General features: G+C 36.6%; 1 protein-coding gene across 2 annotated transcripts in view; it reads right to left on the bottom strand.

The window, feature by feature from the left end:
• Window positions 1–12,141: 12,141 nt before the first annotated feature.
• Window positions 12,142–14,014, bottom strand: part of LOC120425734 (protein similar) — a 62,805-nt gene continuing 60,932 nt past the window's right edge. The window contains exon 6 of one of the 2 annotated variants that reach the window (XM_052706331.1): window positions 12,142–13,213. In XM_052706331.1, the coding sequence (XP_052562291.1) occupies window positions 13,068–13,213 (146 nt within the window). In that variant the 3' untranslated portion in view covers window positions 12,142–13,067. The remainder of the gene's footprint in view (window positions 13,214–14,014) is intronic. The other variant, XM_039590337.2, reaches the window with a different exon arrangement.

Here is a 14,014-nt window from a genome sequence, read left to right as displayed (position 1 = left end):
ATCAATCAAGATCTCCCAGATCTGCGCTAATCTCGCCAAATGACTTTGTAAGCATCGGCGGTTGAGCTAGGTTGAGGTTATCAATTCCGTTACAGGTTCAGCTGGCAGTGATGCAATGCGAAACAGTTTCGATACGAGCCAAACATCAACACATGCTCGATGCTTCATTCGGAAGATTCACCTGAATCTGTCAATCATTCGTCAGATGCCGTAATTGAACTAAAACACATTTCGTTGTTTTGCTAACTCCCAACACGCCACGCGAGCGATTTTCCCGGCCTTTTTCTAGCCTCAATGGAGCAGCCTGGTGGTCCTCACGCTTGGCGCACGCTTCAAAAACCATTATGCTTTCTCCAAATATTTATCTTCCTCCTCCGCAGCAGCAACCAGCACCCAGGCACCAACCGGCACTGATTTATGGGTCATTCTTTGGGGACGCACAGCTGCTTTTCGAGAGAAGTGAGAAGGAAGACGATTAGAGTCAAGAATAGCTCCTTGAACGCGCATCGGCTTTTAAGGTCGTCCTTTTTGGCGCGCGGAACGAAAAGAAAAGGTGGAACTTATCAGGTGACATTTGCATGACAATATCTCTCGTACAAACAGCATGAATATTTCATGAAGATGTTTACTCACGAAGCGGGAGGTCGGAGGTTGGAACCGTTTTCGCACAGTTTCGGCACGACGCGACGCGTCGTGGGAGTCTGTCGTTACGCTGAGATATTACAGGTCTTCAGGAGGAATTACAGCGTACAGGTATGATGTACACTGTAGAAAATGTTACAGTGATGCATTGTATCATGTCTCTGCATGATTTAACACAATCAAGTGAAAGGGGTGGGGACGCATGGTGTATCAAGTCCAGAAATAGAACAATCATGATTTTTTTAACTGTGTTTCTTACTTCTACTAAACATGTTAATCCGCTGTGTCTTTTATATATGGAATCTCAATAACTCTTGCGTATACGCACCCGTTTATTCTGGATCCATACAAGCCCCGTCAATTTCAGATTCCTCAACGAAGCCCACCCGAAAAAAAATCTCGCGAATTTTACGCCATGAAAATGTGCGTTCATCACATTAACACAGGAGCCATATCCTACTGCTCCTTCCCCCTCACACACACACACACGTGGAAAATGTCTTACTTTTTATGTCAGCCAGACAGGCTCGCAAAAGCTCGGGCGCGCGATGTAATCAAGTTGTGCAAGATGATGATTTAGGGCACACGTGTCTCGCTCTTCCCCGGTAATGGGATGTGTCAGCTTGAGTTCGGATTTCTTGAAAATTTAATCCACTGCGGAACCGAGCGGTGATAGAGAGGGTGCTGGTTGTGATTTCAGGAATCTCGGAGGGATTACTCCCAAAATCGATTGAATTTCTTATTGAAATAAATAAAAAAAAATCAGTTGACAAGCTCACGAAAATTACAAAAAAAAACAGTGAGTACAATTTCGTCAAACTATGAGCAAGTCAATTTCCGAGTGTACAAACAGTACAAAGTAGCTCAACCGCTATTTTTTAGTGAGAGTTACTTTATTTCATATACGGTGACGTTAATCAAGTCTGTTTTACGATCAACCAACAAGAAGTGCATTTCTTGGCGTCATTTTTGGTGCGTTAATGACGTGGGGATCCTTTTACGAGCCAAATTTATTAAACCAAGTCGACGACGTTGTCAACAAAGCCCCAGTAATTGGAGGGTTGTCGTCAGGAAGCTGCGTGGGATTTATTTTTATGAAATTTCATTTTTTTTTTATGGACTGTAAAATTGTTTGTGGAGCTGAGCTAATTGTCATTTCTTTGCTTTTATTCATATTGTTTGGTTTCAATATGGTTCGTAGAATAATGCCCACGTATTTTTCATATTAGTCACAAAAAAGTGCATAAAACATTTGATGTCAACATGATTTTTAACGACTAGAACCTAAAATTTCAAAGATTCTTAAGCTTCAACACCAAAAATTTCCGACACGTGTCTTCAACGTCACCCGAAAAAGTCCAAACTCTCACTCTCGTTACAAAGTTAAACGGCAGCCTAGCAGTGAATGGACCCCTCAAGACTCACGACGACATGAAGGCTGGCAAAAGTTTGCACGACGGTGCCCATTCATTCTCATCAACGTGCGAAAATGGTTCGGATAATTTGGCCAAACGGAAGAAGAAAAGTTACGTTTCTTCTTTGCCTTTCTGAGCTTCGACGTTGAGAAAAGCTGGCATGGAAAGAGCAGTCGGGACAGGGTGACAACTCAAAGTTGCTTGGAAATTTAAATTATTTTACTACTTTAATTTAACTGCTCAAAATACTTTTAAAAATCTGCAAAATTTATGGGATTGAAAATCAACGAATATAAAAATAATTAGGTTGACACCCTACCTTAAGACGTCACTTCACTTTCCTTCTACAGCTTCTTCCTTCACCAGCAACGGCAGTAACAATTTCCCTTCAGAATTGTGCCATTCGGTGAGGGTGGGAAAATAAATAGTGACAAGGGTGCGCCCGGCAAACAACACTTTTCGTGACGTCGTTTCTTGCCTCCCCCGTTTGGTGAGGAGGTGGGTGCAAGAAGAGAAATGTGTTTGTTTTTTTAGATCACTTTTGCCATGATTTTCCTTGCCCCCTTCACAGTGTACGACTTTTTGTTCCTGGCAAATGTTGCGCGCGATATGACTTGCCATTTCCGGCTTCCGGAAATGTGGGTTTTGAAGCCAGGTCAGAGACGCCAACGACGCAATTGAATTAGTAAATTTGATATTTTATGATAAAGGGAGAGATGAATGGTGGAACAATTTGCGGGATTGAAACAATTTGAACAAAATTGCGAGAAGTAGTGATGGTTAGTTATTTTCAAGATCTTCTATTTGAGAACTCAATCTCACAGCTTGAAAAAAGTTACGACAACTCCATTAACAAAGAAAATTAGTAGGACAATAAACATGATTGATAGGCCCTTCTAGCAGCAAAATGGCCTTTCTTCACTTCAACAAAAAATCCCAACGATGTAATCTGTCACCACCACATTCTGTAAATACGGATTTCTGTTCGACAGACAGACAAAAAAACGATAAACCTTCTTCTCGTCCGTTGGACAGCAAAAACTTGTCAAACTAATTTGTGCGCTTTATCTGTCGGGGCAAAATCCGCCCAAACAAAAGGAAAGGTATTATCGACGACAGTAAAAAGTCATTTTTCACAGCCCGAATCTGAAACTAAAACTTAAAGCAGACAGGTGGCCCAACACAAAACAAGACCCCCGCGCCGAAAAACTGTCCCCAAGGATGTCAGCCGGGGTGTTTAATTTACTCACTTTGGCGTGAATGGGTAGTTGACAAAACTAATCAAAACCGGTTTATCTTGGTTTGGGTTGAAGCGCTACTACTATTTGGCCAACTGCCACAATTTCGTAGGTTTTACACGGTTGAGCTGTGTACTACGCGATTGTTGGTAATAATTCTTACTATCTCTGCTGGCCACCGTCCAACTGCGTAGTGAGTGTCAACTTAATCAAATTACTTTACAACCGTTATGAACGCAGAACTGATGAAGGTCTTTGAGGTCCCTTTTTTGGTAGAACACAGTAAAAACAGAGGAAAATTTAAAAAAAGGAAAAAATAAGCTTTTTTCACCCAAAAACTTTCATCACACTTAAACATTATTCATTTATAAAATACTCAAAAGAAATTCAAAGAAGATTTCCTTACCAAACAATTGCAACCAAGGTTGATCACTTTATCATATTACATAATCAACACTTCTCAACCGCATAAAATTCTCAAAACGTGCCGACCAATTCACCAATTTGGCGTGCGTTTGAGAGGAGAAGACATTTTTGTTATTGACCGTTATCAATTTGTTTACGCAGAGGACGGCGGTCAGCATGACGATTGAATGTCGAAAAGTGACTTAGAATTTTTGTGAAGTTTGAGACAGTAGACTGCATTTAGTATAGAAAAGAAGATTATTTTTGGAAAATATACAAAGCAAACTCTTTTTTCTATACCTACAAAGAAAAAAAATATCATCAAATTCACATTTTCAAACAGTTTTAGGTAAAATTACTCAAAAAGAGGTATTATTCAATCAACCGAATTTTCTAACATCCAAAATTCAACTTTTTTTTCTGTGTTGTATAAAACATTTCTTTGTTTAAAAAAATAGTGTAGTTTTTGTTTCGAAATTTCAAAAACCAGGTTTGAAATTCGACTTGACAGCCAAAGTTGACCCCTAAAAAAATTACATTTTTGAAAACATTGGCAAAGTCACATAAAACAAGTAAAACCTCCAACTCATAAATTTTCTAAAGTTTCAAGAGTTCTTCTTTCCAATGGATTTTCAAGATGAGCAATCCTCTACGAAATCGGTCTTTTTTCTTCAATTTTCGGTATGCCCAAAGAAGCCATTTTGCATCATTAGTTTGACCATATAATTTTCTATACAAATTTGGCAGCTGTCCATACAAAAATGATGTATGAAAATTCAAAAATCTGTATCTTTTGAAGGAGTTTTTTGATCGATTTGGTGTCTTCGGCAAAATTGTAGACATGGATACGGACTACACTGGAAAAAAATGATACACGGTAAAAAAAAATTGTGATTTTTTTATTTAACTTTTTATCACTAAAACTTGATTTGCAAAAAAAAAAAAACAATTTTTAATTTTTTTTAATTTTTGATATGTTTTAGAGGACATAAAATGCCAACTTTTCAGAAATTTCCCGGTTGTGCAAAAAATCATTGACCGAGTTATGAATTTTTTAATCAATACTGATTTTTTCAAAAGATCAAAATTTTGGTCGCAAAAAATTTTCAACTTCATTTTTCGATGTAAAATTGAATTTCCAATCAAAAAGTTCTTTAGTTAAATTTTGATAAAGTGCACCGTTTTCAAGTTGTAGCCATTTTTATGTAACTTTTTTAAAAATATTCGCAGTTTTTCATTTTTTTAAATTAGTGCACATGTTTGCCCAGTTTTGGAAAAAAAATATTTTTGAAAAGCTGAGAAAATTCTCTATATTTTGCTTCTTCGGACTTTGTTGATATGACCTTTAGTTGCTGAGATATTGCAATGCAAAGATTTAAAAACAGGAAATTTGATGTTTTCTAAGTCTCACACAAACAGCCCACCATTTTTTCAATGTCGATATCTTAGCAACTAATGGTCCGATTTACAATGTTAAAATATGAAACATTTGTGAAATTTTTCGATCTTTTCGAAAAAAATATTTTCAAAATTTTCAAATCAAGACTAACATTTTAAAAGGGCGTAATACTGAATGTTTGGCCTTTTTTTTAAATGTTAGTCTTGATTTGAAAATTTTGAAAATAGTTTCAGTCGGAATAAAAAGTACAAAAAAAATCGAATGACCGAAATTCTAGCGAACTGCTCGGATCAAAAATTGGTGAAAATGGATTTTTGGCGATTTTTTAAATCGAAGCCCGGCCAAAGGCGGGGTTGAGTTGTAGAGGGTTAAAGCAAATGCGAATAATGCGATTCAATTGTTTTTTCATCCAAGTAAGATTAACATAAACGCCCACCAATCGAACATTTTTGGCCTGAATATCTCAAAATTGTATATTTTTTTTAATTTCTAAATCAAACTCCGTCTAGAAGTTGAGTTGTAGAGGGTTAAGACAGTAAAGTTTAAACTCCGATGGCAATTGGGCGCGCGCTCCTCCAGCATGGCGCACAGTCACGATAATGGAGTGCGACAAACAATTACCACTCGCCACGGGAGGTCAAGTTCAACTGACACTTGCCGCCACAGCTCCGTGGCAACACAGCTTGAGATGTGGACCGGAATAAATGTTGTTTATTTCTTAATTTCAAGTTGTTAATTTACCAAGTTGAATATATAGGGCTGAAAAAAAAGAATTCGGCACCGATTGCAAACGACATTTTTTCAGTTTAGGAAGTTTAGAGTGATGAGTGTGGAAAAGCAAAATTTTCAATTCTGTTTTAAAAAAAAGTGCTGAAAAGAAGTAGTACTCAACACCCTTAAGAGTTCGGTAAGAATTTTTCAAAATACTTATTTCAATGAAAAGTAAACCTTCAACAATTTGTGAAAGTTTCCACAGCATTTCATTTCTGCGAAATCGGTGATTTAATTTGTATTTCATCATGATGCGATATCTAAATACAGAAATCACCATAAATCTCGAAGTACACATATCAAACAACTAGAACAAATGTTGAATGATACTTTTAATGATCCCACGCGCAACATAAAAGTCAATGTTCTAAAATTAGCACCATGACTTGCAAAAAAACTTCAAACAAATGACAGTCAGCTGTTGTATTTTGGTACGATCATAGACCATCTCCTCTCGTATGGCAACAACATTTTAATGAATGAATTTTCAACGGCGGCTTCGGTGCTAGAGATCCATCTTAAATGTGTTGTGTTGTGTGTTCTTATTCTTAGTTGGCAAACAAAATCGGGGGAAGAGCTATGATAGTCACATGACGGCGAATATCTCACCGTTTCAACGAGCTTGTTTATTATCGTAACTTGACTAGGATTTGTTTGCGAGATATTGGTAGAGGAATGTGACGAGGGGTAGAACCAAACATAATGCTTTCGATTTGATCCATCATCACCCATTTTCGTCCCAAATCTCTTCCCTCATCTACAAATCAAAAGTGCTGATGCTCACAGTAAAAATTTAAAAAAAATCGAATCAAATTCAAATCTAACAACCAAAACGAAAAAATTTCAACTGTGGCAAATCAAGCACCTTTAAAATCTCAACAACCACCGCGACGCAACGGCTGTCAGTCGGTTGGCGTTTCACTCTCACTTAAAGTTGTTCACCCATCTCGGAATGATTTACTTATTTTTGTGTGTTTTCCTTTTTATTGCTGAGCAGTCAGGCAGGGGGTAAACCGTTGTGTGCGTGTGTTAATCAACTGTGGTAATCGAAATGTGCCATCGTGAGTGGGGAATTTCAATAAATTTGATGCAAAATGATCTGTGCAACGAAAGCTACAACAATGTCTTGAGAATATTGCTCTCGATAAGTCCAACTTAAACAAACATCGAAACACGACAGGGGAAATTTAAATTGCAAATATTTATCGTGTTTTTATTTCTTTTGAAAACAATTTGATCCCAGTTTCTACATTAAAAAAAAAACAACTTTTTAAATTATTACAGACAAAACTTAACAAACATTAATTGCTTCCAAATTACAACCCTTTACCCTACATTTTGTTATGTCTGCCTGAGTTAAGTTCGAAATGGTACAACCCTGTTAAAAAAATACTTTCTCACACAAAAAATCTTGTTTTCACCTCACAGCAACAACAAAATAACTGCCAAGTGAATCAGCATGATTTTTTCGCGATTTTTAATGTGTGCCACTGCTTTCTGCTCTTGCGGCCACACCAAAATCATTAAACAAAGATTAGCGAGCGGATTTTTCCACTCGGTTTTAACCGCCTCGGGCCGACACGATTATGACAGAACGCGGGTGGTAAAAGCTGCGGGAAAATTCGTATGGTTTAAGGGGGGGAGGTAGGAAGGTACCAATAAACCATATGCCAGTCAGTAAAACATGTGACATGGTTATTTCGCTTTATTTTTCGGGGAAATTCTGATGGGATTACACAGTGGTGCAAAAATATTTATGGGTTGAAAAAGGGCAAATTTGTGTTTTAAGTAGCACATTTTTACGAACTATGAAAATGTGACCCGAGGCATTTATTCAAAAACTAATTTATATTTATGTTTACAGTATGTAAAAAAAGTATTTACACCCCTTGGGCACTATGCACATATTGTGATGAAACATCTAAATAATTTAATGTTGACAGAAACCTAGTACTACGTTTTGTTCAGAAACTCATGCCAGACATTTTGCTACAAAAAGCTCATGAAAAGATGATTTCTATAAAAAGTTATATAACAAATACTATTACGAAAATAAAAAAGGTGCAAAAAAAGTTTGTACACCTTTCGAAAAGTTAACATAAATAATGTTATTTGTTGACAAATCACAATAAATCCAGTCTCTCAACTCCAAATAGGCATTCTTGACAGATTAAAAAAATGCTTTGGATTGAATATAATGTTTACTAACTACTTAGTATAAAAGTTTATATAACTCTGGAAATTCTATATAAAACTTATCTAAACTTAATTTTGCAAACTTTTAATTCAACTAAATGTCAATATATTACCAAAGAATTGCTAAATAAACATTTTCAAGTGGGTATAACACCGTTTTGGGGGTATTTGTATCGATAGAATAGATTTATCGTTGGAATTTCGTACCAACCCGGAATTACGCCGTAGGAAAATCCGCCGGCATCCGAACCGGTCCACGACTCACAAGTCAATCTATGTGAAATCGGAAAGGACATAAAATTTCCGATCTTTTGATACCCAAACATCTAGGTTTTCTTTAAATCCTACGTTTTTAAATACCTGGGAAAAAAGTATGTTTGATAAATGAGAACAAAAATTACGAAATTCCATACATTTTTGGCAGGTTGTTCAAACGAAACCAGAAAAACGTTTTTGCTTAGGTATTTGAAAACGTGGGTTTTATAGAAAACCTGGATGTATGGGTATCAAAAGATCGGAAATTTTATGCCCTTTCTGATTCCACATAGGTTGACTTGTGAATTGTGGACCGGTTCAGATGCCAGCGGATTTTCCGACGACGTAATTCCGGGTTGGTACGAAATTCCAACGATAAATCTATTCTATCGATACAAATACCCCCAAAACGGTGTTATACCCACTCCAAAATGTTTATTTAGCAATTCTATGGTAATATATTGACATTTAGTTAAATTAAAAGTTTGCAAAATTAAGTTTAGATAAGTTTTATATAGAATTTCCAGAGTTATATAAACTTTTATACTAAGTAGTTAGTAAACTTTATATTCAATCCAAATTCTTTTTTTAATCAGTCAAGGATGCCTATTTGGAGTTGGGAGACTGGATTTATGGTGATTTGTCAACAAATAACATTATTTATGTTAATTTTACGAAAGGTGTACCAACTTTTTTTGCACCTTTTTTATTTTCGTAATAGTATTTGTTATATAACTTTTTATAGAAATCATCTTTTCATGAGCTTTTTGTAGCAAAATGTCTGGCATGAGTTTCTGAACAAAACGTAGTACTAGGTTTCTGTCAACATTAAATTGTTTAGATGTTTCATCGCAATATGTGCATAGTACCCAAGGGGTGTAAATACTTTTTTTACATACTGTATATTCGAATTATTTTGTCAATGAACATTCACTTCAAATTGCATGTATGGTTTTTTGCTTGTATTCAAATAAAATAAATAAAAATGCATTTAATTTTTAAATATCTACCAATAAATTATTAACTGTGATTGTGTGCTTCGAATCAAATTCCCGACAGCCGGCAGTGAAATTATTAGAAAGTATAATTTTAAAAATTGACAAATTAATAGTCAGTATCCGATCCGCGGTAAACAAAAAAAAACACGTTTCGTTCTAGATAGAAATTCCAGTAGACTTACTTACTACCAGAGAGCACACGTGGATTGAAATGCTAAGCAAACCAAGCGCCTCCATTGAATTTACATGGCTAAGATTGAATCCATGGAGGCGCTTGGTTTTTCAAAAATGACCCCATAGCATTTATAACGACAATTTATGCTTAAATATTTTTTGTTAAGATATATGGTATTTGTTTTGCAAGAATTGACCTTAAAATTAAATCTAACGATTAGAACAGCTTAGAAACCATACTTATTGGCCAGGACAAAAAAATATCAGCTTCTGACATGAATTTTCAGAATGTTGCTGTGTAATTCTTACGTCTTCAGCCAAAATCATATCAAAACTTTTAAAGTAAAAGAATTTTAAAAACTTCAATTTTAAAATTGGGAATGAGTCATTTTTGATAAAATTTCGTTCAAACAAAGTTAAATTACCACATCCACAAATCAATCCACCCCTCATTGTTGTTCAACTCCTTGCGCTTAACCGGCTGACATGTTTATTGGAACAACTGCTCGCGCCCGTCCAAGAACTGGTGGTCAACACGAACAACAACTGATTGATGGTTGTTAACCTGAGACTAAAAGATCTGTTATTTTAAGCGGACCCACCCACGCGTATTTTTAGCACTTTGTAACGAAAATATACACATGCAAAGCATTGCTGCCTAATCCTGGCCCCCGTCGCATTCGATAGATTTATTTGGCTTTTTATTTACTCCTCACACTCGCAGTGACAGTACGAAATGGAAAGTTACCAAGTTGTGGGCCGCAATAAATATCTTATTTACCGCATTTTCTGCAGGTTAACTTTCGGTGAGGAACTTCTACACGTGTGTGACGCTGACCCTTGTCAGCCCTTCTCCAGAGGTTCGAGGTTCTCACTCCAAATCGAACTGGATTTTGCCTTTTTATGGCCCGGTGAAACTTCTCGCCAAAAAAGTCGTGGGCTTCCTTCGGCGAGGGGGAGAAGGGTCTCAACAAATAAATAAAACAGGACAGGTCGACCCTTGAACCGTCTTCTTAAGGGGGCAGATTCAAGGCAGATAAGTTGTGGCCAAGACCTTTGAGGTGGTGCAGGTTAGAAAGATCAGGCCAAATTTGAATTAGGAGGAGTTGGATCTTGATGAACGACCATGCGTCCCCACTACTTTCACTGAACTTACTCTGGAGTTGTGGTAACTGCAAAATCGCTACCAATAAATTAGATTAGGATGAAGGAAATCAACTTTTATGGCCAGTTCGTAACATTCTTCAAGAATCTGCAAAATGGCTGCAAATAACCGTAAAGTTTGTCTTCCCTTAGCAACAAAGAGTTCTGGTTTGAGTAGCTTAGCAAAAGTAAAGCCTTCTGCCAACGTTGAAAGAGGTGTTGATTTTATGAGCAGCTTTCACGGTGTAACGATTTGGAAGAATGAAACAGAATGGGCAGTTTACAAACTACGTATTCTGTTTAGAACATTGTATTATTTTGACAAACATAACTCTAAATTTTTGAAGTAATTTTTTGTGTTGAAAGTCTTTGATTTACCTAACTGTTTTGTTGTCAATTTCTAGCACCAGAAAAAAACAAGATTTTCGACCAAAAAAAGTTTTTTTTTTTCATAAAATTATTTTTATTAGGCCCTTTTCGGTACTGGGACCTGGTTAGGACCGAGCCGGCTTTTGTAAATACATTTTTTTAAAGCTAAGAGTTATTACAGAGGATCTTGTGTGAAAATGTTAGTGGGAGGGGAGCCGATTCGACCAAAAAACAAACATGGAGTAAAATTAGTTCCCAAAATCGTGAAAAAGCGTTCGTGACATTGGGAACCATGAACAAAATGGTCCAATTCCATGGTACCTTTTAAACTATTTGTTCGTATTTCCTATTTTTATGAACGCTTGTTCACGATATTAGGAAATAATTTTACTCCGTGTAAACTTAATTGAATTTAGCACTTATTTATAAAGACATTCGAAATTCTGAATAGTTTATGAAAGCCCCCTTTCCAAAGCATGCTGCCCGCGCTGACAAAGAGCAGTGCGATATCATTTAAACTGGGTAATTTGGACGATTTTTCCTCCTTGCAAAATCCGCAGCAGAGTGCAAGCTTTTTGGGGTGGTAATTTTACAATCTAGTAGCGCACAAAAAAAGAAGAGATCCCAACTGGCAGCAGGGAACAAAACGGAAACTATTCCCATTGCCACAGTTCAAGCCCCTTCTCATCTTGATTTTTTTTTTTGTGGATGGAAAAAGTAAATTTTGGTGCATTCGTTTGGAACGAATGCGAAATTGAAGAAAAATTTACTCAAGATGAAAAGTTTGACTTTAAAGTTGTCACGAACGCTGACAATATGTAGAAAACCTTCAAGTTGGCAACCCTGCCGCAATCCAAATTGAAAACCAAGTTCATTCGCCCTCTTTCACGAAAGTGCACATTTTTCAGGACACAAAAAAAAGTGCACAACATTGAAACGAAAATGAAATAAAGTGGCAGAAGCTCCCAGCACTATTGCGTGGAGTAAAAGAGCAGCATAAATGACAATTTTCGACAAAAATAGTGCAGACACAGTCTACTTTCAGGCGTATTCTTCCAACTAGCTGCCAATAGATGGCGGCAGTGTTACCCATTTTTCTAACGTTATCGTCTGTTATCTGTGGATTCGTTACATTTCTTCTAAGCGCTTCCAGTGAAGGTTGGCGACAATAAAAAGGTCGAAGTTCTGCTTTGTCCCCCTCGACCTAGTCGGGGATCCACTCTGAAGGAGCGCACTCGACATTTGTTCCGGAGCTTAGACATAATTGCCCGGTATTGTATGTCATAACTGCTTTTGGCCAAAGCTGGTAAGAGCATCATATTCAAAAGTCGTTTCAACAAAAGTAGTCATTATTTCTGGGGTTCGAAGGTCTTCGTCCGCAAGGTTTACCAACCTCATTCAACTTTAGTTTCGGACGGGAAAATTAATGTTCCGTACGATTTAAAGCTGCCCTCATCAAGCACGATAAGGATCAAATCACAGGTTGACCCATTTCAACGCACGTCATGCCAGGATTCGCAACCTACACGTGAACGCAATTAGCTCTTTAAACAAATCAAGAACCGTTCAGCACGATTGGGCCACGCAGTCACGTGATTGCCTCATCCCTCTTCGAAGTCGTAAAACACAGCAAATCACGACGGTGGACCACTTTCTGGGAGGTGCCAAATCCCCAGGTTGGTCTAAACGGCTTTAAATCCGTGTTCCGCTTTTATAACCCCGTCTCTGTTTTGTGGTAGCTCTCCGAGATGATGATGCTCAATGATTTATTCGTGCTCGTTCCCGGGGATTGACACTCGCACACGTGTGCGTACACGCATATAAATAGACACCTTAAACGTAACCGATTTAGCTTTCAGCTCTCAGAACCTGGACAGAGGAAAGTCGTTGTTCTAGTATAGGACCAAAGACTCAAAGTCGCAGTAGGCCAATAAATCACAGCCAAAAAACACTATTTTGGGGCCATTTTGACAGAACGTACGGAACGTGTGACGTCGCTTGTGATATCAAACCGACTTTTTTTGACAGGAAAAAAGACAGAACAACTGGAGCACGAGTCCACCTACCTGATGACGTAGTTGACGCACACGATGCTGTGGGGCTTTTGCTTATCGTAGATGAGCGTGGCCTGCGTCACGACCCAGGCGTAACCCCCGGTACGGGCCAGGAACCGGTACCGGGCTGTTTCGCTCTGGCCCTTGCTGATTACTGTTGGGGGGAGGAAGGAAAGAAAAGAAAGGATACATTATCATAGGGGAAGGCACGTGTCATGTTTGGGAATGATGTACAAGTGTGAGTCGTGAGGTCGTTTCCTTCAACATTCTGTATAATTGGAAGATGAGCGCGTCAAGTGACTAGAAATTGCTACAATTTTATTTAACTTAATTTTAGGTAGTCTGAAAACCAGTTCTTATTAAAAGAAGAAAAATACTGAATGATACGTAAAAAAAACACGTCCGATCCTATGACATTGAATGTCTTGCAGTAGTTCTGGCTTTTGATTGACATTTTATGAGATTTAGTAGTAGTATTTTAGTATTTTAGTATTTTAGTATTTTAGTATTTTAGTATTTTAGTATTTTAGTATTTTAGTATTTTAGTATTTTAGTATTTTAGTATTTTAGTATTTTAGTATTTTAGTATTTTAGTATTTTAGTATTTTAGTATTTTAGTATTTTAGTATTTTAGTATTTTAGTATTTTAGTATTTTAGTATTTTAGTATTTTAGTATTTTAGTATTTTAGTATTTTAGTATTTTAGTATTTTAGTATTTTAGTATTTTAGTATTTTAGTATTTTAGTATTTTAGTATTTTAGTATTTTAGTATTTTAGTATTTTAGTATTTTAGTATTTTAGTATTTTAGTATTTTAGTATTTTAGTATTTTAGTATTTTAGTATTTTAGTATTTTAGTATTTTAGTATTTTAGTATTTTAGTATTTTAGTATTTTAGTATTTTAGTATTTTAGTATTTTAGTATTTTAGTATTTTAGTATTTTAGTATTTTAGT

This window comes from Culex pipiens, chromosome 1, assembly GCF_016801865.2.
Source record: "Culex pipiens pallens isolate TS chromosome 1, TS_CPP_V2, whole genome shotgun sequence".
NCBI lineage: Eukaryota > Metazoa > Arthropoda > Insecta > Diptera > Culicidae > Culex > Culex pipiens.
The sequence above is the reverse complement of the archived record's forward strand: the minus strand, read 5'-3'. Positions and strand labels throughout refer to the sequence as shown.